Source organism: Suillus bovinus (genome assembly GCF_016758785.1).
Source record: "Suillus bovinus strain UH-Sbo-P2 chromosome Unknown EDB93scaffold_137, whole genome shotgun sequence".
In the NCBI taxonomy this organism is placed as follows: Eukaryota; Fungi; Basidiomycota; class Agaricomycetes; order Boletales; family Suillaceae; genus Suillus; species Suillus bovinus.
Window position 1 is genome coordinate 1 of NW_024542193.1, and position 25187 is coordinate 25187.

At 45.9% G+C, this 25187-nt stretch overlaps 9 protein-coding genes and 1 non-coding gene across 10 annotated transcripts; 5 read left to right on the top strand and 5 right to left on the bottom strand.

Moving 5' to 3' along the window:
- Positions 1-1752: 1752 nt before the first annotated feature.
- Positions 1753-2619, top strand: EDB93DRAFT_1109076 (uncharacterized protein; the record flags this gene model as incomplete). The annotated part of the gene is made up of 6 exons (XM_041447918.1): positions 1753-1894; positions 1926-2005; positions 2272-2307; positions 2337-2384; positions 2435-2512; positions 2566-2619. The coding sequence occupies 6 exons, from the start codon at positions 1753-1755 to the stop codon at positions 2617-2619; spliced, it is 438 nt and encodes a 145-aa protein (XP_041301247.1).
- An 854-nt stretch (positions 2620-3473) lies between these two features.
- Positions 3474-4136, top strand: EDB93DRAFT_1109077 (uncharacterized protein; the record flags this gene model as incomplete). Its single annotated transcript, XM_041447919.1, has 5 exons — positions 3474-3549; positions 3611-3619; positions 3682-3786; positions 3842-3884; positions 3941-4136. The coding sequence occupies 5 exons, from the start codon at positions 3474-3476 to the stop codon at positions 4134-4136; spliced, it is 429 nt and encodes a 142-aa protein (XP_041301248.1).
- A 912-nt stretch (positions 4137-5048) lies between these two features.
- On the bottom strand, positions 5049-8517 carry EDB93DRAFT_1243604 (uncharacterized protein; the record flags this gene model as incomplete). The annotated part of the gene is made up of 11 exons (XM_041452162.1): positions 5049-5710; positions 5760-5896; positions 6023-6438; positions 6494-6590; positions 6641-6741; positions 6869-6998; positions 7043-7281; positions 7359-7451; positions 7481-7529; positions 7659-8097; positions 8505-8517. 11 exons carry the CDS (start codon positions 8515-8517, stop codon positions 5049-5051), a joined length of 2376 nt encoding a protein of 791 aa, XP_041301249.1.
- A 217-nt stretch (positions 8518-8734) lies between these two features.
- On the top strand, positions 8735-11336 carry EDB93DRAFT_1332544 (uncharacterized protein; the record flags this gene model as incomplete). The annotated part of the gene is made up of 9 exons (XM_041455251.1): positions 8735-9282; positions 9359-9689; positions 9748-9967; positions 10003-10094; positions 10141-10294; positions 10343-10512; positions 10565-10879; positions 10924-11251; positions 11320-11336. The coding sequence occupies 9 exons, from the start codon at positions 8735-8737 to the stop codon at positions 11334-11336; spliced, it is 2175 nt and encodes a 724-aa protein (XP_041301250.1).
- Positions 11337-12001: 665 nt separating this feature from the next.
- Positions 12002-12452, bottom strand: EDB93DRAFT_179140 (uncharacterized protein). Its single transcript, XM_041455591.1, has one exon. The coding sequence runs from the start codon at positions 12388-12390 to the stop codon at positions 12133-12135; it is 258 nt and encodes an 85-aa protein (XP_041301251.1). The 5' UTR covers positions 12391-12452; the 3' UTR covers positions 12002-12132.
- Positions 12453-13759: 1307 nt separating this feature from the next.
- On the top strand, positions 13760-15382 carry EDB93DRAFT_1096185 (uncharacterized protein; the record flags this gene model as incomplete). The annotated part of the gene is made up of 9 exons (XM_041446760.1): positions 13760-13999; positions 14139-14245; positions 14293-14391; positions 14442-14543; positions 14594-14811; positions 14865-14954; positions 15004-15075; positions 15176-15219; positions 15272-15382. 9 exons carry the CDS (start codon positions 13760-13762, stop codon positions 15380-15382), a joined length of 1083 nt encoding a protein of 360 aa, XP_041301252.1.
- Positions 15383-16798: 1416 nt separating this feature from the next.
- On the bottom strand, positions 16799-18174 carry EDB93DRAFT_179147 (putative Asp/Glu racemase). The gene has a single exon (XM_041455592.1). The coding sequence runs from the start codon at positions 17721-17723 to the stop codon at positions 16992-16994; it is 732 nt and encodes a 243-aa protein (XP_041301253.1). The 5' UTR covers positions 17724-18174; the 3' UTR covers positions 16799-16991.
- Positions 18175-19093: 919 nt separating this feature from the next.
- EDB93DRAFT_1256772 (serine/threonine protein kinase, negative regulator of sexual conjugation and meiosis) lies at positions 19094-20606 on the top strand (the record flags this gene model as incomplete). The annotated part of the gene is made up of 3 exons (XM_041454004.1): positions 19094-19685; positions 19737-20461; positions 20520-20606. 3 exons carry the CDS (start codon positions 19094-19096, stop codon positions 20604-20606), a joined length of 1404 nt encoding a protein of 467 aa, XP_041301254.1.
- Positions 20607-20775: 169 nt separating this feature from the next.
- EDB93DRAFT_t112 lies at positions 20776-20849 on the bottom strand. Its single transcript has one exon. It is a non-coding gene; the product is annotated as a tRNA-Val (tRNA).
- A 1743-nt stretch (positions 20850-22592) lies between these two features.
- Positions 22593-24390, bottom strand: EDB93DRAFT_1268741 (uncharacterized protein; the record flags this gene model as incomplete). The annotated part of the gene is made up of 14 exons (XM_041454291.1): positions 22593-22966; positions 23016-23041; positions 23102-23145; positions 23204-23314; positions 23372-23479; positions 23537-23594; positions 23647-23807; positions 23867-23897; positions 23955-23983; positions 24036-24048; positions 24104-24136; positions 24191-24223; positions 24280-24299; positions 24360-24390. The coding sequence occupies 14 exons, from the start codon at positions 24388-24390 to the stop codon at positions 22843-22845; spliced, it is 822 nt and encodes a 273-aa protein (XP_041301255.1). The 3' UTR covers positions 22593-22842.
- Between the last annotated feature and the right edge of the window lie 797 nt (positions 24391-25187).

The following is a 25187-nucleotide window of genomic DNA, read 5'->3' on the forward strand; positions in this document are numbered from 1 at the left end:
ATTCCGTTACAACCCTCCTAGGATGTGAAACTCAGATATCAGTGATTCATGTAACAGTATGAAGGTAGAGATATCACCTGGCCATGCTCATTTCCCTTTCATAAAATAGCAAGCTTACCATTTCACGTGCCCCAGCACTTGGATAAGTAATACGTAGGTCGGACACTGCATCATGAATGGTCTCGATGGTGTGACCCTGTTGATGGGTTCATTGAAGACCCATATTTTTCTGAATCTTGAGAAATGAGGTAAGGCTAGCGTACAGTGAGGTTAAATGTCAATAACTAGAGATCTGGAACACTCACCCAATGCCATAGTGCATTGTGTCAATATGTTTTTGAAGTTCCTGAACAATCTGCCGATCATTCTGATGGGCCTTCCAAAGGTGAAGAATGTGAGGTGTGATAACCTCCAGTGGCGCTACTTCAATAGTTCAGAATGCTGAGAGTCAAGTCAAAATAAAGAATTGGTATGGACATGTGGGTTCGTTCTGGTTGGGCATCACAACATGCACTCAACAGCTTCAATTGTCAGTCTATATGTATTGTCAAACACATTTTGGACTTATGTAGTTCGTGCACATGCAACAGTCCAACTCGGGCTCAATCTGCCTCGCATTTCCCAGGTGTGATGGTCTGAGTCTACTGTGATTCTGCATGTTGGACTTACATAATTCAGAAGTTCATGTAATGGTCCAACTCGGACTCAGTCTGCCTCACATTTCACAGGTGTGACGGTTTGAGTTTACCATGATTCTCTATGTACCATCAGACATCCAACCACGAAATAATATTGGTATACAAAAAATTATAATAAGCAAAATTGCTATAATAAGTACAATAATGATAAGTCACATTGTGAAGCCTTACATGGTAGGATAGACAAGGTAGGACTCACCATCTATGTAAGGATGAGGCATTAAATATATTGAATTTCCAACATATACCTAGCCTTGTAATTGTGACCATTTATTAGCCATAGTCCCTTGAATTATAATGGATGCTTGCCCTGACAGAATTCACAAATATCACCATAATGGCAGGGATTATGCAGGAGTATCTGCATGGCAAGAAAGTTAAGTGTTCCAATCATGATTGTTACGACTTGGATGGTATCTGTTGGCGACGCTCAAACAGAGCGTGTGTCGTCAATGGTCGAGGACGTCCTTGGGCTAGCCCAAGGTTAGGGGTCTTACTTGGCGAGGCTTCGGCAAGTAAGATTTGACGCCTATGTCCAAATCAGGTAGCTTATGTCAAGCGGGTGTGAGACGATAAGCTAAATCGGCCAAGGCTTACGACACCTGAAGGTTAATCGTAAGATCGTCATTAATTAGAAGGACAGAAGTCCGACTAGTTAACAGGGGCTTTGCTCATCGACGAAGTCGATGAGTAAAGATCGAGACTATAGGCTTATCCGTGAAGAGCAGATAAGAAGATAGAATATAGACTGCTGGCGAGGCAGAAAGGATCACTCTGGTGAGAGTAGGAGGTCAAGAACCAAGTAGATTCAAGTTAGGGAATATAGTACATGGTAGCGAGTTTATATAGAGGACAGGAGACGTATTAGTGGATGATAACTCGTACTACCAAGTGAGGCAATCAATAAAGGGTATAACCATAAAAGGAAAGCACATTTGCGTTGAGACACGGGCGAGGCAGAACGTGCTGGATAAGAAAGTGAGTCAAAGGTCGAAATAAGAAGTGAAACGCACAGGGGCACGATCGTGCAGCTGCGGAGCTATCTATAAGTCGCATGTGCGACTGCGCACTGAGTCAGAGATCAGGAAAGGGAAAAGGCCAAAGGGGATGCGTCGTGCATCATATCATAGGTTACCGTCCAGACGGTAAGGGCAAGGCTGTCCACAGGATCAGTCAGGTGGTGGAACGGAGCATGGGTATGCTTCGTCAACGAAAGGATCCGGCCAGATGTACTGGCTCTGCTGAAGCGACAGGTAGAGGGCGAAAGGGAATGCGAGGATGACAAGGATGACCAGGGTAAGGTCGGGGTAAGGGTATGATGCGAGGGCTGATACGAGGAGGATTAGGAGAAAAATGGTAGGAGCCCAAGTGTCTAGATGTTCTTGTAACAATGATGCTCCATCAACTTTTAGTGTCTTCAATTATAATGGATGCTTGCCCTGACAGAGCTCACAAGCATCACCATAATGGCAGGGATTGCATGGCAGTACTATCTGCATGGCAAGTGTCACAATCACGATGTTCTATCAACTTTTAGTGTCTAAGTATATAACAAATGCCTGCTTTTATGAAGGCACAAATGAACATCAGAAAGACACCTCTCATAAAGGTGTGTCCAATGGGTATCATTTTTACAAGTATCGGCTACAAATGACCACTGGAGGTATTGAGCATCTAGTCCAGGAGGTATGAGAATTTCGATGGACATTTGAAGTGAACTTGACCGTATTTGACAGACTATCCAACTACTTGACCTTGCTTTGCGCAAAGCAGACCTATTTCTGCCCACACTGACCGCTGTTCATGAGTTCATTGTAAGTCAAAAATAAAAATAACTAAATGTCACAAATTGATAGGAGTCTTTCAGTATGAAGTTGTTCGCTCCTCTGTGGTGATTAGGAAGCAAACACAGCTTTTATAATTGCTAGGACAACCCATGTCCGTAGATCATGGAGCGTCACACGCATCCAAAGCACTGTCTCGTGTTCTTTCCACAACTACTTACTATGAGGGGAAACTAACTTCTTTCAGTACACGCAGCACCAAGGACACATTTCAGACTGTTTCAAAAGACATTGAGCACACAATGCGCACAATGGGGATGACACAGACCCACCATATGCCTGCCCTTCATATTCTTTCTCAATGAATGCTGACCCTAATAATTAATGAAAGGAAACATGCAGAGGATGTCGTCAGTTTCATTCGTACCGCCTGTGCAGATGGCCTGGCTTCGATGTTATTTTTGTGTTCTGCTACAATTTGTATATTATCTTTTTTATTTTGAATCCAATTTATGTCCTATGGATAGTTGTACTCTATGTAGGACAGTACTATCTAGTTGTATATTATCTTGTCATATGATAACTGTACTGAGTAATTAATACACATTTCTGTAAGAATGGCAACCTTCTTACAATACCTTATCCTGTCATACCATTCTGCTAAAATTTGTATATTATCTTGTCATATGATGATCATAATGAGGAATTACTACACATTTCTGTCAGAGTTGCAACCTTCTTATAATACCTTATCTTGTCATGCCATTCTGCTAAAGTTTATATATCATCTTGTCTTATGATGACCGTACTGAGGAGTTAATACACATTTCTGTCAGAGTTGTGACCTTCTTATAATACCTTATCCTGTCACACTACTTTGCTCATGCCTGTACATCATTTTATATTATCATATAACTGCACACAATATGATAAAATTTTGGTCTAATTTTGTCAACCCTATCTACAAAATAATGTTCTCCCCAATTTCCTGATGACAATGATTCTCTATCTATGCCTTTTCAGTGTTCACTGGCCAAACTTAGAACACTTGGGAGCCTTGTCCACTGGTATGTACCTCACTTAAGCTTCATGTAGGGATACAAGTATCTACAATGATTCTCTATCTAGCCTTGTCTGGTATGTACCTCACTTAAGCTTCATGTAGGGACACTCTCAACTTATCCTGTTCCTCGTTCAAGTAACTCCATTGGACTATGGCTATGACTTGGTGGAGTTTTTTGTTTTCACACAACATGTGCAATATGTTAAGACCGGGAAATTAGCATTCATATCCAATTATCAAGGTATGTACATCTCATCCATGACTTTGCTCCACTTGATTTGACATGGTATGTTTAGGGAGCACGGCACTGTTAACAAACCCTCAGATCCTGACCCACCCGTATGTATTTTTCATTTATTTCAATGACAAAGACTCAACTCAATATATTTCAATAGGTCTGTTAGTGATGGGAGTGATATTTTTGGTGATGGGAATATTGAGGCGGTTGTCAGCGAGTTTGAAAGTAAGCACATCTGCAATTTTTACTGTGAATGGGTGGGGTTTGGGCTCGAACCATTTGGGAAGAAAGATGAAAGCCTTGATGAAGCAGAGAGCACATTGAATGAGGTAGAGAGCATGAACATAACTTAGATTGATTCAGTGAAATGTACAATGGACTACTGTGAAAGAGATCTTCTTGCACATCAGGAAAACCACCGCTTACTTATCTCACTTTTTGTCTCTTAAATTCTCTCGGAGTGTTACTTTTCCGACTTAATGCACTTTCTGGAAAGCAAATTCAGAGTTCACAAGTTGGCACCATTCAAAAAAGCTCAAAAAGCAGAAAAAGTTTTGTAAGCGCAATAAGTGGGGTACACGTAGTACTACCAGTACTACTACTAAGTCCAAGTCCAAGTCACCTGTCAGCGCTTGCTGAAACTAATGACCGCAGACCACGCAGATGCAGATTTCGTCACCTCAAATGATGACCTCATCACCTGTACCCGCAACAGCAGAGCCATAGTCATCCTGACTCGGAGGGGACAGCACGAGAGTGACGAGACACGTGTTTTCATATCGTTGTTGAAATAGAGTTGAGAAGGGGGATATATTCTATGATAGCCTGTCTGACGTGCCATGACTTAGCCTCTGCAAACTCAATGATGGAGTTAGGTCTGAGCATTGCAATAAGCACTATGGAGACTCACCTAATGCGCAGAAGTTGCGCTCACCAAACTCGTCGTCTAAGCACTCCGCTCAAGCTCATCCTAGATCTGAAGTGCTTGCTGAAAAGTCGCCGCAGATCACGCAGATGATGACCCCATCACCTGTACTCGCAACAGCAGAGCCGTGGTCATATTGACTCGGAGGGGGCGGCACAAGAGTGACGAGACGCGTGTTTTCATGTCGTTGTCGAAGTAGAGTTGAGAAGGGGGATATATTCTATGATAGCCTGTCTGACGCGCCATGGCTTAGCCTCTGCAAACTTGATGACGCAGTAATTAGACCACATATGCGAGTAGCGGACAGAATGAACTTACAAGAGCGAGAAGACCAAAACACCTAGGATGCGACCTCAAAAGCATGATGGTCTGCGAACTTGTTCAGATAGAATGCTCGAAAAGCATCATATGAGTCATGGTGCTTGATGTCGTGTGAAATGATCTGTGCTCCATAGACTGGAATGAGGTGTGCGGCACAGTAAATAGAATCAATATGGATGATTCCAACAGAAAAAGAATGGTCAGTATCAAACGAAGGTGTCACAATCCACATCCCAGTGTCCTGGTCGGGTCCGTCGCTGGCTTTGTCAAACCAACGCACAACGGCACATGGATACGAAACTGCATTGAATGTGAAAGAAAAAAAACACATTACGCGCGCTATATCCATGCCCACCATCCCTTCAACACTTGCATCTGTGTTAACAAACACACAGTCATACCGGGGCGCCTCGTTTCTCCAAATAGGACAGGCATGAATATGCTCACGGCGCATACCGCCAATTCCACTGCGGTCGCTGGGCGCATAGAATGTCGAAGATGCAGAATTAAAGACTTGGATGTTCCCATCAAATCGAGGACATCTCGAAAGCGGGATTTCAGAGGGAGGGTGCTGGTCGTCTGGGTACACTTGTTCGAATAGGAAGCGGCGGAGGACATTGTAGAGATTGGGGATAGAGAGTTCCGTGGATAGCTCGGGTATAGTGTGTGCGCGTTTGCGTTCTGCGATTCTATTAGAAGAGTGTTCACTGTAAAATATGAGATAGCTTACGAGGGGTCTTTGCCAACTGGACATGGGCCTGCACCAGTGTTGGGCCATTGTCAATTTCGCCCTCTTCGTTATCACCCTGTATAGTAACATCAGCATTGAAGAGTACTGGCACCGTGGCGCTATTCTCGTTGGGTTGGCTGGCATCAGGCATCTTATTTAAGCGCAAACGCTCTAGTGTAAATTTAAGCCAACAATAAAGATGTAACTTGTTATAAAACTTACTTAATGCCTTGAGTGTGGCAGACAGACAGGTGCCGTTTAACATTCCGCGGTTCTTGAAATCAATGTGTGCTGCTGCGAGCTTATCGAGGCGCTGGTTTGTCACCAGCATCTGACCAAGGGCTTTGTAGCGACTCGAGCGCCTCCATGGCTCCTTGACAGCTTTGATGTGTTTCGTCTCGGTGATCGAGGAGCAAAGGCCATTGGGCGCACCAAAAAGTTGGATAAGGAGGACATAGTGGGAACAAGAGTGTTGCCGAGGGAGAGAGAACGTGAAGACAACACCCGTAGATTCAAATATCTCCCTGTAATGATGGAATCGGTCAAGAGCCTCCTGAATTTGACCTAAAGTAGATTCTGTAATGATGTTGCGCCGTACGAGATAGCAAAATTCGAGAAATGCGCGAAATGTGCGCACCACATCTGTTGGGACGTGACCTTCGATGGCAGGTAAATAGACCTGAATTATTGTTAGCCGAGTTGCAATATCCTAGTTAATGTGATAGTGAACTAACCTTCATGAGGGCTTTTGAATCATCGCCCGTCCATTGTTTGAATCCCCGACCTTCTGGAAATCGTCGGAGACCTGCAAATGAAGCAACCGCAGCAATTCTTTGATGATGTGAGCTTTCGAATCATCAACTCGAGACAAAGTGACGCACCTTCGATCTATATCAGCTTGAATTCTCTCTGCTTCTTTCGTACCATGGACATGTTGCAGATACTGTCCAACCCACTTGACTAGGTGATCCTTGAAGGTTCCCTTAATCAGTTTGATGCAGGATAATCCGGCGCGATAAGTTCGTGAATATCGCCGCGTGGAAAATCGTTTGTGAACGGCTAGAAAGGATTGAGTCTCAACTCCGATAGAAAAGATGCGCGAGACTTACAACAAGGTCACCAACAATCCCATACTCCATCCACAAAGCACCATAGGTTGCCTCTTCAACTAACGCTTCTGTATGGTCACGTCGACGACACAGTGACTTCGTGTCTAAACTGTCAGGATGTGACATACACCTAGTAGCATTAAGGTAGAGGGATGTTGGAGATAATTTAGGAACATACCTCGGACACAATTGCGCACTATGCACGCTAGTAGAACCTGCTCCTCGTAATCTGCAAGTATTGGTCCAAGGCCATAAATTACACGCCGATAGTGGCCGTCACCGAAGCGTACAACCTCTGGTGTGGTCATACCAGGCCTTAAGTTCTCGAGAATCTTGGCGACAGACGAATGAAACAGTTGCCGACGGAATTCCGAAATTTTGAGTCTTTTGCGTGCTCCTCTGTAGCTGCTTGACTGTGATTAGCGCAGAACAATAGTAGTAGTGTGAAACATACTTTTTGGCATAGCGAGGGAAGCCAATAATGGCAAACGGCATCACGATGTGCACGTCGGACATTATTACGAACGTTCCCGATTGATACATACAAGGGATAGTAATCGTTGGCACCAGTCGCCACTGAGGACTGTTGTCTTGTCGCTTCCGAGTATAAACCGGCACAAACGTTGAGCCGAGTGTATCCGGATCTTCAGAAATAGTTTTCCTACTGAAATTTTCAGCATGTGTAGCGACAGAAAACAATGAAAAGACAACGTACCGCTTGGTTCCATGCCCAGTCACCAGACATGAAGTCCTGCCATTGGCGTTCATCGCCATCAGGTCAAATACTCACGGTAGGGCCGATAATCCATCTCTGTAGCGTAGTCCGGAATTCCCCAACATGTTCTGAATAACCTCATGGGGGTCTCGGTACCAGACATCGTGAGATTGGTCCATCAGGGTAGTACATTGGTTTCGGGCTTCTCCCAGTGTACTGGACCTTGAGGGATTGCCATTTGACATCACCCACTGGCGTAGCGTCAATAGTTTTATACAAATCACGGTGGTCCGCAACGGAGGTTTGTCGTTGTATTTGAGGAGGGTTGCAGCCCAAAGATCCAATAAGATATTGATGTCTCCGGCAGACATTTGGTTGCGCGTGTACAGAAATTCTGCAGTCTCGAACTCGACACGATTTCGATATGGAGCCCAGTCATCGGGTGACTTGATTGGAGGTGGTGTCGGGGGCGCTCCATCTGCAAGGAATCGTCCTGTCACGTCGCAAGGACGAGCTTATATTGATATACGTGTTAGTTGTAACTAGCTGGAAGGACTTTGTGAAACATACCATTTAGTTTTGGGTGATAGTTGCGGTATAATCTATCACCCGGCCCAAAAAATTCTGCGTTCAAATTATCTGGAATGTCAGGCTCATTAAGTGCCTGACTTGGGTCAGATGTACCCGCAGGAAAATTGTCACCGCCTGCAGAGATGTTGTCATGACCTGCTGAGAAGTGGCCATCCAGTACTTCAGGCTGCTCTTCAACTGTAGTGGTGTGCGAGACGCTGGTGGTAGCAGGAGCTGGTCCGAATATTGAGTGTGAGGTGTTCCAGTGTTTTTTGCGCCCTCCCTGAGACTTGAAATGATGTGCGCAGTGTAAGTAACCGCAGGGAAACTGGAGAGAACTATGGTCCCTGCGAGCGATGGGCATCTTGACTGTAAAATAAAGTAAGGCAGAGAACTTGAAGTGCCGAACACACATACTAGTACTAGTTTGATACTATTAAACAAAAGGTGACACCCCGATTACCACAGTCGGCAGCTGTTGGGGGTGGGACTTACGACTTTTTTTCTCAACTTGAAACCCTACTTTTCTTTTCCTCTTCCGCAAAGTCTTATCCCTCACCGTCTCCCCCATCTGCACAGTCATGTCCATGACAGACGCTCCCCGGCGCACCCGCCCATCGACTGCAACTGCCCGACCTGCTAAGGTGTTGCTCGACACGAAGATCAAGAGGCGATCCCCGGCTCAAAAGGCTGCAGATGACCTTGTCATCAAAGAAGCGAGAGAAGCAAAGGAAGCAGCGCACCAAAAGGGGGTTGAGCGTATTGCTGCTCTGCAGGCTGAGATGGAGAAAGCCCAGAAGGAATTGATCATGAAAAAGGCGACTCCCGTTCGGCCCAAGCCTAGGGCCAAGGCGATAAAGCCAAAAGTGACTCAGAAAAAGTCTGTGGTAGGAGACACCGGTGGTGGTGACAGTCCTGCTGATAGTGGTATGTTGGAGGACCTAGTGTCAGAGACTGACATTGCCAGGGATGTGGAAAATAAAGCTGCAGGAAGGGGGAAAAAGATGGTGACGAAGAAAGTCGCAAAGACGTTGATAAGGGATGCCATCAGTAACATGCAAAAGAAGCTCACTGAATCATCCGAGTCAAAAGTGGAAGGTGATGATGCACGTGCTGATGGGAAATCACCGTAAGGCTTTTATCTCTCACATTACCATGTTGCTCCTCACTGAATCGACACTCTTTTTTCTAAACCTTACTTCCAGTATCAACACATCCACAAAACTTGCATTAGGTGGCCGAGTGACCAACTGGATCTCAGGGGTCAAACCTGGAAATCCAGAGCCGCTGTCATGTCCATCCATTGATAGCACTTCAACTCGAGCACCTCCGTCATCAATTTTCTCAGAGGGCAATGCTTCCTCCGCACCGACTTCAGCCGCTGAGCTTCCGACTAAGATTCCTGCAGCTTTGCCTCAAATTCCGGATGGTGTCGCAGACGATACTCTTACTGGCGCGTTTGCAGATGATATCGACGATTCGTTGGAGCGTGAGGATGCTCTCTTGGGGAGCAAGAAAAACAAGGGGAAATCTAAGGTACTATTGGCAGTGATTCATTGCCAGCATCCGAATCTACTAATTCCTTCTTTCACAGGTTGTCACGCTATACGAAGAGGACTATGATGTCGATGAGCCTGAGGCTCCACCAGAGGCATCAGACGACTCGGATGATGAGCTTATGGCTCTGTCGACACAAGTATTACCGGAGGAGCAGTACTCACAGGAGCCTAAGGCGCCATTCACACAGGAAGACAATCATATGTTCTTGAAGCGGAAAGCTAGCACCATAGACGATGAGGAGTCTTGGTGTCCTGGTCCATGGAGATTGATGGCAATGCGGAACTGGTAGAAGACGCAATCATGAGTTCTGATTCGGAGGCACCGCTCCCTGTCAAAACTAACGCAGCAAAGAAGGAGAAAATTCTGCGCACAACATATTCAGTAAGGATTCTGGCCCTAATCGCACTCATTTCTGACAATGTACAAGACATCCGTTACTGCATCTCAGGCTATAGTCGACAGCAAGCCGCCAGCTCATAAAAAGGCTAAGGTCAAATCTTCCGCACTACATGCCCGTGGTGCTCCTGCTACCACACGCCAGCAGAATGCAGATACTGCACCAGACAACATCAAAGCACGCAGTGCCTATCGCAACAGTTGACCTACCTCCAGCGATGCAAATGGATCAGCGCTGGCGAAGAATTTTATCCCTACCATAATGCTGTGGGCCGGAAGCTATGAAGATATCTGGAGTATTCCTGACGAGGTCCTTCTCCATCATGCGCAGCTTGTTCTTAACGCAGTGTACAACGATCTCGACATAGTGGTTGTTCACGGGAGTGGAGTTATACATTCACTCGTAAGTCAGCTGTTTAATTCTAGGTTTAGCGACCTGAGCTAAATCTATACAGACTGCACAGCGCATTTCAGAGTGGCGCAGCAATTTTGGCTCCACAGGGCTAGTCATCATCATGGACTTTTTATCACGAAATTCCGACGTGAATCCTGTCAAACTGGCCAAATCTCTTAATGTTGAATGGGCATTCTTGTTCGAGGACCCGGACAATCCATCTCCACTTACTGCATACCGCTCACCCTTTGTACTGCAGTTATTTGGCACAGCACACCTCAACGCCATCACCGGTTATGTGCAGGTTCCCTCATTCGACATGTGCGCACTTGCAACAAGTGGGATGTTACGGCCTCTTGCTCTTTCTGCTGCAGCGGTGAGTTCAACCTATAATGGCTTAATCATGCTCATTTTTTTCAGATTGAGCGCGCTGTCTCCATGATCGCAAATGAAGTACTCGAAGTTCAAAATGTTCTGTCATCCGCATCAAGAGGTCGGGTTAGCATCAGGCTACCGAAGGTCCTCAACAAAGTTACTGGGAAAAAGACCAACATTCCGTTTTTATTTTCGGCAGCTCTCTGGCTTAAACCAACTAATTCGTACATCAAATCTCTGTTAGGCAAGCCTGCTGGGTACCTCGAAACTACAGTACAGATGGCGCGTACCACCTTGAATGATGTCACTGAAACACCGTTGGGCTCGCTGATCGACGATGACGAGTCGGAGGATGACAAGCGTGCTATGATTTGTAAGTATTTATCATTCAGGCGCCCTCTCACTGACATCCATTGTTGCAGGATTTTGTTTTTGTTGCAGCACCTGCCAGTGCATGAATTTCGCTGTCCTGTGGTTGTTTTCTGCCGTATATCATGTTTTCCGCCAGCTCTGCTATCATGTTTTCTGCCGCTGACTGCTTTTTTGCCTGCATGCCCACCTTTTCCCCCATTCCCCCAGTTCCTTATGTTACTGAGAGTCTCCTTAATTTCATGCTTATCACGCTTTCTATGTATCCTCGTTATCCTGCTATCAAATGCTTAAACCGCTTTTTCTGCTTATTTAAGTGAATTAAGTAAAAATCCAGAGGACGAGTGGGCTTAATTAAGTGGCTCGCGCTTTTTCACTCCATCGACTTATGCGTCCCTTTTCGTGTAATTAAGTGACAAATAAAGTAAAAAAAGCAACTGGTAGTTCCTGATTGGCCTCAGCATAGCAGTCTTCGGGCAATCAGAGTTTGTATAGTACTTCGAGGGTGGGTACAGGGCAAGAGACACTGCAATAATATCAGAAATGTATGCAAGTGCAACACAACTCGGACAGCAGCAATGATGCACTGATGCCAAGGTCCCACCCATGGACTCTAAAAGCCTCTGCTGCGCAATCCTGGCACTGTCTATCTGGTCCTGTGGTCCAAACAATATCTCTCAAGGCATACCAGCATCCCCAATGAGCTCCAGTGGAATTTTCGTTGCACGCGATAGGAAAAGAGCGATGGATTCTGGTAAAACAAGAGGACTTGATGTATCGTCTGATGTCTCCTTCAGTGGCTGGTAAAGTTCAATGCTGTGTTTCAGGTTAGAGGACAGTTCAATGAAAGAAATCAGCTGATGGATTGACATGTGAGACAGCATACTATTGCGCAAGATCGCCGCGAGGGCAGACAGTGAGTCCATCGTCAATATTGTATGTACGAAGACTCCCGTCTACCGAGTATCTACTTTCATGCGGAGTTTCCAGTGGTAAGCGTCTGGTTTGCAATGGATGATCGCCGGACTGATCGCCGGTCCAAACCCCGTCCTCAAACGCCGGTAATCCCATAAACCAGGCGTCCTCAGTTTGGCTGGCGCAGACCATGTTACCTTGTAGCCATACGAGGGCAGCCAATGGCATTCTCAGCGGCGTTTTAAACCTAACTCATTGAGCCCAGCAATGACCTCCTTCATGTGCATGTTCCACCCCAACTCTACCCGCTCATCAACATCAACTCTGTCGTCCTTTGATTCCCGCTGTTTTTCATGTAGCCCTCAAGCTGTCCCCGCTCCCTGCCGGGCAATAACAACTGAACTGTCATGTCTTCATTGAAGCAAACGCCTTTCTTGCTAGCTTCTCTCTGCATCTATCTGCAACTAGCATCCTGCGGCGCTGCCGTTGTTCCTTCGATCTGTTGTGGACTCGCAGCGATCTGAATAGTTGAGCCGCTGCCAAGGGTATGTTTTCACTGTGGTTGATTGATTGTAGATTAACATGACATACTATTGATGCATCAAATGTATTAAAATCGATGTATAAGTAGGATTGTGCTTTTAAAGGCTCCAAACGTCTATGGAAATAGATCCAGACAGTGAACAGGCATGAAAAACAACGACGAGCTGCTTGGAGGTGCCAGTGAGCCTGTCGAGTCAAGGTAGCGGGAATAACTTCGTGCCCGTATTCAAACGGTCATTCGGTCCATTCTTTACTTCAAATTCATTTCAACTTGCTCAGACCCGATCGCGTCTAAGTACAATGGCACGCAGAAGCTCAAGAGTCAAGATCAGCCGCTGTTTATACGAGAATCCATCTACCAGGTGCACGGCAGCGATGAGAGGAATTGAATGTATTGGTGGTCGTGGTTTACTGATCGCCATACTCCGAGGTTGAACACATGCCTCCGTTGAGGTACTATCACCGTCATCGATTAGGCGATCACAAGGACTACCCCCGCGGTGGGCGAGCAATGACAACCTTGGTCAGTCTCGCTTCCACATAATCAGTCTGTCCTGTTGCGGCACTGTGGTATCATTATGTTGGACCGCACAGTACAGGTGAGTTTACCTCGGTTGTATTGGATTATACTTACTACATATACTCACATCAAGATCGTCACCCACTGGGTGCAATGCACGTTCAAGAGGCTCAGGCTTCGATCTCAAAACACTCTTTGAACTCTGAATTCGCATCCTCTTTACTGAAGATTTGCGGATGAAAATTCTGTCTGTGAGGATCGTCGTACACTTTCACAAGACTCAGAAAATAACACCTGAATCAGAATTGAACGATTTGGAGTTCTTCGTGAGAATGATTCGAAAGCTGTTCCGGTGGGTATACGATCAGGCATTATATTAGTGGCCAAGGATTACATACTTCCCCCCATCTCATCTGTCTGTCACATCTGAATATAGGTGATATCCCTTAAAAGTGAGTTGCCAGTTGAACACCTCATTGGTTAACTTTTCCAACCTCGAGGACGGTGATGCCACTATAACTTCACCTACAACGTATGATAGGACGAAACCCAATTATGATACGTTATGGGCCGGTGGCGACATTGTCGATCATATTTGCCATACTCGCAGGGATCTCTATCTTTCTCACAGAGGTCTATTTGAACGCAAACTTCAAAACCCAAGTAAACATGGATAATAGCACGTTGAATATCTTCGGTGTCAGTGGATCCCCTGGTGTAAGCCCTATAACCATAATATCGAGACTCACGCTAACTACTAACACAGCTTGTATTGTGATTATCCTGTTCTTGTTATTATAGTCAATCTGACATATTTTAGCCTCGCCGACATGTTCTCAATCGACCTTGATGGGCAGACATTTTCTGTGTGTATCATCTTGGCATTCGTACATCCTTATCTAAGAGTTTTCAGGTTCACTGGTCTCTTGTTGGCGCCTGTGGACATCAGTATACAGGCTCATCAAACAACGCTTGTATTCAAAATCAATTCGTCAATAATGTCGCCCTGTATCTAAACGTGTAAGCGAACTTTTGCCTTTTGAATCTGAACTCACATTGGTCATTAGAAATACCAGTGTAAATTGGAACTTAACAGCCCCAATAGGCACGTTTGATTCGTCAGTGGTACAAAATCCTCCACCAGTGACATACATACCCGGAAGAAGGTGAGCTTTAATCTATGTCAATACCACACATTGATTCGAGCATCTTCGAGACAATTACCAGCAAAAGAATATGATACGGTTCTGTCCATGGATCCATTTCTTCCGTATACGTTACAGAAGCAAGTATCGACTCTTTACTACCCATTTGATCAGTAAGGACATCACTTCATTCTTCCTTATCAGTATCATTGACTCACTGCAGGCACTCTGCATATGTATCGCTGTTAGCCATTGATACTGACAGCAATCAATCACTGCCGATATCTGGCGTAATTGGATACGGAAGTATGATAAATTGGATCGGTTCTAGTGCGTTTTACCCGACTACAGCAGGGAACGAGATGTTTTATGCCCTGGCCCTAACCGTCGAGCGACAAAAAATGGTCAAGGCGTTCGCCCTCCTCCTGGTTGTCATAAACTGTGAGCATTACTACTTAGCTTGTTTGGTCCGGCTGGTTCTCATCGGACCATAGGGACTCTCTCTGTCACCATTTTATGGATGACAGTCCTAGTGCTGTGCCGTGCGAACGTCAATGACAGCCTTATCTTGACCTCGACAACAGGTGTGCGAGCCGCAGAAGATTGATAGATGCGCCACTGATAGGCTTGCAGTGCTTTTTGCACTTCCACAGATCCGGGCGAGTATGCCGGACTCTCCGCCATTTGGTAAGTACCAGCAGCCCTGTTCGTGAATTTTGTCATCCTGAATAAGATCAATAAGGCGCTTTCATTGGTACCTCGATAGCAACATTGTTTGGGAACCGCAGCTAACACACGATCCTAGATATTTCAGGTTACTTCATGAACGTCTGTCTCGTCAGCATCTGTGTAAGTCCACATGCACAAAGTGCTTTTTCGATGATTCTCACCCTTTCTGTAGACTTCAGTTCTCCTCTTTTCGCGATTACAGTATCATTATCGGCCAGTAGTTACAACATCGGTGGAACTAATGCGATCACAGGGTGCTACATTTCTTATGAATAGGGAATGAATGGCCCTACGAGTGCATATTGGATGTCGTACGTCAAGCGTAATATATATAGAAACACGGTTACTACATTAATATTTCTGCAATGATCAAACTGTGAGTTGTCGCCATTTTTGGAAGGCCTTGTTTTATGTTGCTCAATCATCATTCATGCCTCTAGGTTTTGAGTATACTGCCTTGCGCATCTCACAGCCACCTTTGATCGCCTTCTTCGCGTTCTGACACGGACTTTACCATAGCAGGGTGGTAACAACCCCAAGGCATCATTAGTTACCCTCGATGTAGGCTACAGCCTCAGCTGAACTTGACATGCTTTTGTTGACAGGCAAGGAATTCATTGCCAGAGCAGAAATCAGTGTATCCTAAATGACAAAGTACGTAGGATCTTGTTTTCTTCCCCATCCCTTGCTCGTTTGTATATGTCACGCTGATTTCCACATTTCTCAAAACAACCAGAGTTTCATCGCAGTCCTCTGGTATTTCAGTACTCGGATTTCTACGTGCCGTGCGTATTTGTTTCAATATCAATTGGTTTTGCACTTATCAGTGAGACTTTCAATAGTAAGATGGGACAATTGCGATCTATTATCAATACCATCAAAGAATTCACGTCAGACGTCGCTCTATTCCAGTGTTCGGGGATCTTCCTGGTCACCTCGATTGATTTGATTATCTCCACCACTTTTTCAACAACCTTATTGGCAAGTTCCGGTAGCGAGGGGTTTACCTGACCTCGGTGAGGTAATTGGCCTACATCGAGCTGTATCAATATGCATCCTCCCTGGTCACCCCAGTTGATTCATTTCTCTTAGTAACTTTCCCGAAGTATTTTTTCCAAAAACTCCAGCAGCGAGGGCAGTCTTTTAGACCTTGATGAGGCTATCGAGATGCTCTGTCCCTCTGGAAATTATCCTTGATCCACGCCCTTCAACCCTTGGCAACACGCTTTTTAGCAAATTCAGTAGTGGTCCCGGCACTTCATTTCAATCAATTATCAGCTAGCCCAGGTACCGAGAACCCTGATTTTTGCAATCGTCCAACTAGGCTGACCGATACAATCCGCATCCAGCACGCTGTCCTAGGCAAAGTATCTTCCTCCGCCCATATCGGTGAAAGGAGGGGTGACTATGATCCACCAAGGTTCGTCCAACTAGGCTGACCGATACAATCCGCATCCAGCACGCTGTCCTAGGCAAAGTATCTTCCTCCGCCCATATCGGTGAAAGGAGGGGTGACTATGATCCACCAAGGTTTGCCTCGCCACACTCTAGGCCTCATATCATATCGTGAGGGAAATATCGTTCCATGCTATCGCGCTTCACGCGGCAGATGAGGAGAAAGAGTCGAGGTGTCTTCAACTGTTAAACAGTGAGTGAATCATTTGGCTTCCACAAACACCTACGATGTTTCCCTGCGATATTTAAGGGCGCCTAGCATGCTACACTCGATTGTTGGTCTTCACGTTCAGACCCTTTTTCAGTGTCATGGCCGTTGTACAACAGGGATATCGTCTAACAACAATGACAATGGTTTAATGAGTCGGTATCATAGAATTGTCGTTCGTATCGCCTTCAATGCATCAAACTAGCTACTTTGATGTTTATTGATTCGATCATGACTCCTGGAATATTCTTCCCCACCCTTTGATCGCTTTCGTATCTACCCCACACTGCCTCAACATATCCCAGGTGACCGTAGTGACAGTATCAAGCACTGGAACCCCATACTTTGCCTCCCAAAACTCAACCTTATGCGCTGCTATCAGATTTGTGCAGAACGTCGAAACAGCATCTGCACCCCCTTCTACCACCTGCCCTACCAAAGTCTCCAATACGTCCTCTCCGATCAGAGCAACGTCGGTGTTCTTCGCAACGCGCAGGTGACGTTCCGTTTCCGATGTGACATCCATTCCGATGGCGTTGTAGTTCCTCACAATCCTCTGCTGGACGTCATCTAGGTAAGGCGTGACTAGCCCAAGCTTCTTGACCTTGAAAATATGCAAAGCCTTGTTCAAAGCCAATACGGAGGTAGTGGCGGGGATACCCGTAGCTTCAGTGATAGCTTTGCAGAGTTTTTCGTCATCCTCAAATCCCATCCATCCTGCTGCTGTTCCGCTCCAGCCAATCATATCAACTTCGGCATGGGCGAGTAGTTTAGCAGCTTGCGTGATGGCTGAGTGGTCGAACTGGGCAAGACCTTCGGCTGAAAGATTGATCGCCGTGACTGGGAAACGGGAGAAGTGAACGGAAACATTTGGAATGGAGGAAACGATCTGGTAAGTGAGAGGTTCCAACGCGGTATTTGAGGAAGGTGTGAGAATGCCGAGACGGATTTGTTTTGACATGCTAAAACGCTGGAGGCAGATTCACGATGTACAGAAGTTGTGAAGAAAGGCAGACGAGGAGCGACGTATGTGAGCTTGCAAAGCTGATAGGGCATTGTAAGCTAAGACGTGAGTTATAATAAATGGAAGGTCCTCCCCGACGGACGTCCGAGTCATGACCTGCTGATCTCAGCTGATTTAGGTCTCTTGTCAAGGTTCACTTGGTAGATATTCCTGTCTGCTCGTGCAATCGTTATCTCTTCTTGAGTCGCCTGACTCTCGGATGATAAAGGATCCTATATGGAGCGTAAGTAGTAGGCTGATGATTTGCAGTGATTCGGGTCTGGGAAGGACAGTAATAAGATTTCAGAGCGTTGGTATAAGCGAAAAGAATCTTCCGTAGTTGCATGGTATGTAAACCAGATACAGCTTATACCTGTTGTTGAAGGTGAGTGGTCCAGCTGGCGCCTACATACCAGACACGTGCCTCAAACTAAATCAGAAACTCTTGTGTATCGCACAGCATCGAGGAATGTGCCTCTGCTTTGTAACACAAGGACACTCATTGATAAAGGCGCGTGTCAGTGCCGTCTTTGTAACACTTTTTTCAAGCTACTCGCTTGAAGTGGGCTAAGGTTTGATTGCAATTTGATAATATGGATGTCTCACCAGCCTTGCATCGTCCCTCTTCTTGTGTTTCCTGAGCGGCCAAGCTCGAGACATTGCGAGTTGGGGACAGAAAACGGCGGTAGCTGGTGTTGTGCCATTGCTGATTACCGTTGTCGCATTTGCAGGCTGTGATTGTGAAGACGCTCAGCGAGTTCGTTCATCCAAGCTACGTTCGTGCTTATTCCAGCTGCTCTGCTTTACACTGGAAACGTCATCATCTCTTTACAACGCACACCTTTGCTTCTCTTCCTCCTGGCTACATCGGCGGGTTTCCAAGTTGCAATGTCACACAATCCGAGCGTGAAAAAGATTCTTCCTGCCAATCTCACATGACCATCCATCAACTTCGTCGTTATTGGGAGCTAGAGCCTCCGACATCCTCCTGCAGGCTACAGTAGGCTCGATGTAGACTCGTCTGGTAGTAGCTGTAAGAGGTTATGCTGTATTATTCTCGTTCGAGGGTTGAGCAACGGATCCATTAAATCCTGTAGTGCGTGGTTCAAACGTTTTTTAAACTCGAGATGACCTCATCTGAGAACATCACATGACTCGATAGTACATGATGAGTCATCCGAATGACTTCCGAATGAGACCAGGCTCATACTGTTTTCCCCTAAACTCATCCAGCCTGATACCAACTTATCAACCAAGTACTGTTACCCCTCAAACCCAACTCGTCTCGTTTGAAACTGCTTCCTTCTGAAACGACTTGATCAGCAATTATGAACTATCAAAAGGAACTTGAAGCGCTCCCAATCCCAGACTTATCGGGTCAGTCAGTAGGCGACCGTCGTTTCAAGTTGGTCGAGTTGATTGGCTTTGGTGCCTCCGGAAATGTTTATCGCGCTCTCGATACTCAGTCAAACCCATGTGATCCTGCATACTATGCCATCAAGTGCTTGCCACACATGGAACTCTCCCCAGATGGTCTCGTATGGAGGAAACGGGAGATCACATGCCACTGGTTGGCATCCAGATCCTCATCACCACAGATATGCAAACTTCACCAAATTATCGAGGAAGGACTATACATCTATTTCGTACTCGATTACTGCCCTGGTGGTGACCTCTTTACGGCCATCCAGTTGCGAACGTACGAGGGCAATGTCTCGCTCATTAAGAAAGTATTCATCGAGCTTCTCGATGGCGTACATGCCTGTCACTCCGCTGGCGTATATCACCGCGATTTGAAACCAGAGAACGTTCTCTGTGTCGAGCCCGGATTGGGCATACGTATTGCAGATTTTGGTCTGTCGACCACAAAGCTTGTCAGTCGGGAATTCAACGTAGGCAGTTGGGATTACTTCAGTCCTGGTATGGTCAGCATTCGCAGGGGGTCATTTTATCTGATATTTTACTTTTCAGAATGTAATTTCGAGACAGGGAGCCCACATTACTCGCCGCTTTACTCGGACATCTGGTCGTTGGGTGTTATCCTTGTAAACATGGTCTTAGGTCGTGCTCCTTGGGGAAGCGCAACGCCTTCGGATCAAAACTTTTGGGGATATATGAACAACCCTAACTTCCTTCTCGAGGTCCTTCCTATTTCAAGACCTTTCAATGAAATCCTCAAGCAAATATTTCACATACGAGAGTCTGCACGGATTAGCCTTCCGAGGCTCAGAGAAGAGATCATAAAACTTGATACCTTCTACACCAGCGAAGCTGAGGTCTGCAACGCCTCGGAGAACACACGAGGACCTGCTCGCGAGTATACTACATACTCTTCACATCAAGACATGGCTGCCTACAGATTTTTTGAAGCTTCTCACTGGTCATCCGACTCCTCCGCTGACAATAGAGTCCTCCAGTCTCAGCGGGATTACCACAGTTCTGCGTCGGCAGTCCGACAGCCTGGCAACGTTGCGGGGGTTGAAAGGATGTCCTCACATCTTCGCACATATGATGGCGGTCGATCTTTGTCACGGGTTTCCCTACCACACTGTTCTACGTGTTCTTTTTCTGACAGTGAAGGACCCATTACTCCAGAAACTCGGCCCCATGAACCTATGATACAGCCTGGGCAAAAAGGGTTCATGTTCTATTCTCTACCTCCTCTCTCATATATTCATTCAAGCCATTTTTGCGAGGTGCGATCAATTTTTCTCAGAAAAATCACCGAAGTTTCTGACCAGATGTTTTTACAAGATTCGTCTGCCATTATTTGGAACGGATTTTGTCACTCCAATTTGTGTGGATACTGGGGGAATGATGCAGGCTGTCTCAACGATATAAAGATTGTAGCGAAAGGACTTTTGATATCTATTCTCACATATATTATTATGCGTTGAGGTTGGAAATGTATTAATATTGAATGTGCTACTGCTAGCTGTGTCTTGAGTCAAATGTGCGTTACTTGAGACTGCCAGTGCAGTAAAAAGCTTCAAAGGCAAAGGGAAAAAAATGATCTGAGCCAGGCTCGAACTGGCGACCTTCTGTGTGTTAGACAGATGCGATAACCAACTACGCCATCAGACCGATAGAGGAAGCAAAATAAAGGGTCATTATGTCCATCTCGTTCTTGATTCTGGATGTCTCTTGCAAAGGGCCGAAACCTGAGAAAAAAGAGCCTGCAGACTTGTGGATGTTGCAGCATCATCAGCCGAATACACCCTCAGTGACCATCTGGAATAATTTGTTCGACAAGTAAAAAAACGTAGTTCTCATACGCATCATTCCTCTTGCCTATTTCAAATTAGCCTGGAAGATGGGGGCGTAGACGTCGGGGACAGCATTCGGGTTGTGGCATGGCTTGATGATAAAGAGAGTTGACCATGGTCGCAGGCTGAAATAGTGGCAGGCGGGTCTGAGGGCGCAACTCGATAACAGTTCTCCGGTATCAGATGTGGCTACTAGATAACCAAATTCTGTTCTGTCACAAGGGTGTGGATTGTATGGTCAGTACTTGGTGACCGGTGACAACCCGGTAAGACTACATACAAGGAATCAGACGCACCTAGGATCTATTATTAATAGGTCTGATCAACGCATTGCAATTTGCAAGTCGATGCGGAAACTCGCATTCCTCGGAAAACTTTGAAATATCATCATTGATATCAATGCCAGTGTTGAAGCTCTTAGCGACCTTGTCTCTGAAAGGCTTTTAGAGATAAACTACTCCACGTCGGCATGCGACGATGACACAAGATGCAGGCAGTATCAGGACGTGGAGAGAGAACGTGTCCGAGTCATGAATAGAGATAGGGTTGGTTGAAGGGATGAGACGAAGATATACCGTACTGACAGGAATTCACGAGAAAGATTGCCCTGTCGCTGAGGCGGACTCCGAGTTAAACACAAATTCAGAGGAAGTTGTGGTACCGCTATTGCAACCCTAGAAGAGATATTCACAATTCCGTTCAAGAGCGCTTTCGCACAGCCCTTCTTGATTATCTCCATGGCGTCCTCAAATACAGACTGTCTGGCGATCATCATATCTTGCGCCTCGTCAAAATGCTGGAACAGGAATTTGCATCTATTGGACCCAAACTTGGTGAGTATTGCTCAGCAGGCGAACATGTTTCGTTGCGGCAAGCTGTGGATATCTGACTGACAACGCCATCATCTTGAGCACAACTAGTTTGAACTTTGATACCATGCAATCCACATGGATATTGTGATGGGCAGTGTCACTGATGAAAATGGCCAGAGAGTGGTGCATCCGAGGTGATTGCGAACACGATCATCGGCCATGGCTGAGCGCTGAGTTGCAGGGTGGACAGAAAGTGGAGATAGCCAGGCTTTAGAAAGATTTCCTGCATTCAGGAAAAAGCCGATCATCTGGCGTTCAAGGCAAAGACAAGGTGGTCGGCTGGTATACATTCAAGTGCCCATTGCACACTCAGCAAGCCGGAACCCGGTGAGTAAACCCGTTTTCAATTCATGCCAAATTCATGCAATAAATTATGTAAACGATCGATTTTAAATTAGGGTGCCAAACGATCAAGGATTTGTTGTGATATTATGTAAGGTAATGACAAGGTGCCGATTCGGAGCTTGCCGGAGAGTCAGCACCACGCGTCCAACTGAGCGTGACGCTTGGTCTTTCTACCTTCTCGTTACTATTCGAATCGTAGTATCTGCGTATCAGAATATCTATTACTATCCTCTCGTTTACTCGCCCCTCACATTCATAATACCATACCATACGTTAGTTCGTTCCACCCCACCCACCGCTACATCCATTGATTCTTTCGCACCATCAATTCATCTTATCATCTATCCATCGTTCTTCCGCAAGGCTCCACACAAATCGCTGTTCGTTTGCCCGCCCACCCAGCGGCTCAATCCTTCAGCGTCCAGCCCGAGCTAACACTCGGACTCAGCCCAACCTCACAGGAGCCTTCGCGTCAGATCGTTTTCGTCAGTACAACAGTCGAAGTTGGATCATCACGCCAAGCCACCCAGATCATCGTATTCCTACGAACAACACCAAATAAGCGTACGCAATAAGACGTCACAGCGTACGGTCTCAGGCTGACACGTCCGACATGGGAATGGACACGAGGGCACCAAAACTGTGCACGGTGTTGTTAACCTGCCAGAGATAGAGATGCATTCGTGTGGCGAGGATCGCAAGGATAAAGACCTCCAAACTTGGGGGTATTGTCAGTAGGAATCCACCAAAGAAGATGAAGTGCGTACTCTTCAAGGAAGGAATGGTATGAGGACTACAAGTGTGAAATATCAATGATTCCATCATATTGAAGGATATCCGCAAATTTACGCACATCGGGAAATGCCAATGGCACAAAAACATTTAAAGTCGAGAAAACTTTCCGAACAGCGATTATCACTGATGAGCACGAAAATATATGTAGGTCATGACTCACAGAGACCACATGCATAGTAGGATATATTATGCTTCACCAGGGCAGCGTGGAGAGGGTATCTGGTCGAACGCCAGTCCTGTATGGCACGTATGAGTGTGAGGGAGACTAGTGCTGGGAGAGTCGGTCAGTGCGCGTCTATGATATATGCCAGTCCTCGGCGACATGTACCTAGTTGAAATACAAGTAAGAGAATAAACGGCAGGTACAGTTTGGCACTGCTGGAGGTCCGGTAGCCGCCTACGATGCCTGGGATACCTGAAATATTGCTACTCGTAACTATGAGAATGGAGTGAATATATACGAATACTAGCAGAGGAAGATGAGAACACTAACAATATTGAGAAGTGGGGATAGTGGTAAACCAAATGCCAATAAATGATGCGATGGTAACCTGACCGAGTTAGCGATCACGAGTTTGAGTGTGGTCAGAGCATGAAACTCACAAAAAGGGTCGACAACATGGCTACGAGCACAGTTCTATTGTTACCCCAGAGCGCATATGTTCTGAGTACAAAAAAGCCTGGATGAATTGGATCAGGAGCACGCTTGTGTCGCGAGGAAGGAACAATACATTCAGAGCAAGTGAGTGATATCACTGCAAAACCTGTGGTAGAAAGAACACGTTCGGTAAGAACGTGTGTGTAGCATGTACCATATACGTACATGAGTAAATATTGATGATAATCTTGCATTCCTGGCGGTCACACAATAAGTGTCGTCATCAGTGGAAGCCTGCTGCACGTTTACAAACCTTGGGGGTCTCATTCGGGAAGAAGGTCACTGAAACATAGCATGTCAGTTCAGTATCAGGTGATGGGTGCTGGAAACGAACGCACGACATATGTCTGCAGCAATAAGGAAAAAGGGTATATATCGTGCAATGATATAGAGGCATTTTACCTTGGTCCAGCGTGACCGAAGGAGGAATGTCCACTTCGAAAAGTATATTTTCAATATTTGAAGCGAGGCATACCACACATCACGTACCTCATCGTGAAGTGAACAAATATAATCATATGTCTAGATTAACAGGTTTGATGGTGAACAGGATTAGCCTGCGATCGAGAAAAACGTACCCAAAGTGTAATCAACGCCACTGAGTCGTCACATCAGAGTCAGGAAGAGAGTATTCAGACAGCACGCACCGCAGACGTACTAGTGGCCACCCATGGTATATCAGCTATCATCATGTCATCATATCAAGGAAGCGACGAACCGCTAAATACCGCAAAGTCCTGGCCACTGCGATATCGTCGGACGAATACTCCATCTACATACGTTTGAGGGATAACTTGAAGATGAGTTTGCCTACAGCATGCACCTTATACTTAGCTGATAGGAACCCAGGCACCCATCAACGTGGAGTGCAAAATACCTGCTATATATGGTTAGGCTGAATCAACATATTCTCAATGTCACTTACATATGAAAAAAAGACGCCGCCAACCCGAAGAGACCTATCTCCACTTTCAGACCTCTCCATGAGTATTTACAAAGGCTCATACCAGAAACAAGAAGGGAAGAACTTGGTCTGAGTTCGGGAGATTGAGGGTAAACGTCATCGTGACTCGGAGAATAAAATACGACCGGGGACTGTGGATGGAATGTGCACATCGAGAAATGATTGCGGATACGTACAATGAACATATCATGATAGGTTGCCAAGTTGCAAAATTTCACTGCCCCCTCAATCTTGAGCTTGATTGTTGAGATGCTCTCTTCCAGGAGGGCCTGGAGTTGCCGTCATAGCTTATCTATAAGGCCTCCCCGGGGCATACAGCATGCACTCAAAAAGTCATCATTGTTCATTAAATCTGATGCATCGCAATTTGGAGCCCACCCTGGATGACACGCGCCTCTCAGCCAACACGATAGCTACGGGCTTGGATCAAACACTAAACTCCCGTGCGCATCGCACTGAACCTAGTTTCTCTCGAAAACAACACCGTCCCAGGCCAGTGGCAGGCATGACGGTCGGGTTTCT

What these genes read in the sequence shown, in the direction of transcription:
- EDB93DRAFT_179147 (XM_041455592.1), bottom strand. Translation starts at nt 17,723, where the DNA reads ATGTCAAAACAAATCCGTCTCGGCATTCTCACACCTTCCTCAAATACC.
- EDB93DRAFT_179140 (XM_041455591.1), bottom strand. Translation starts at nt 12,390, where the DNA reads ATGCCATTGGCTGCCCTCGTATGGCTACAAGGTAACATGGTCTGCGCC.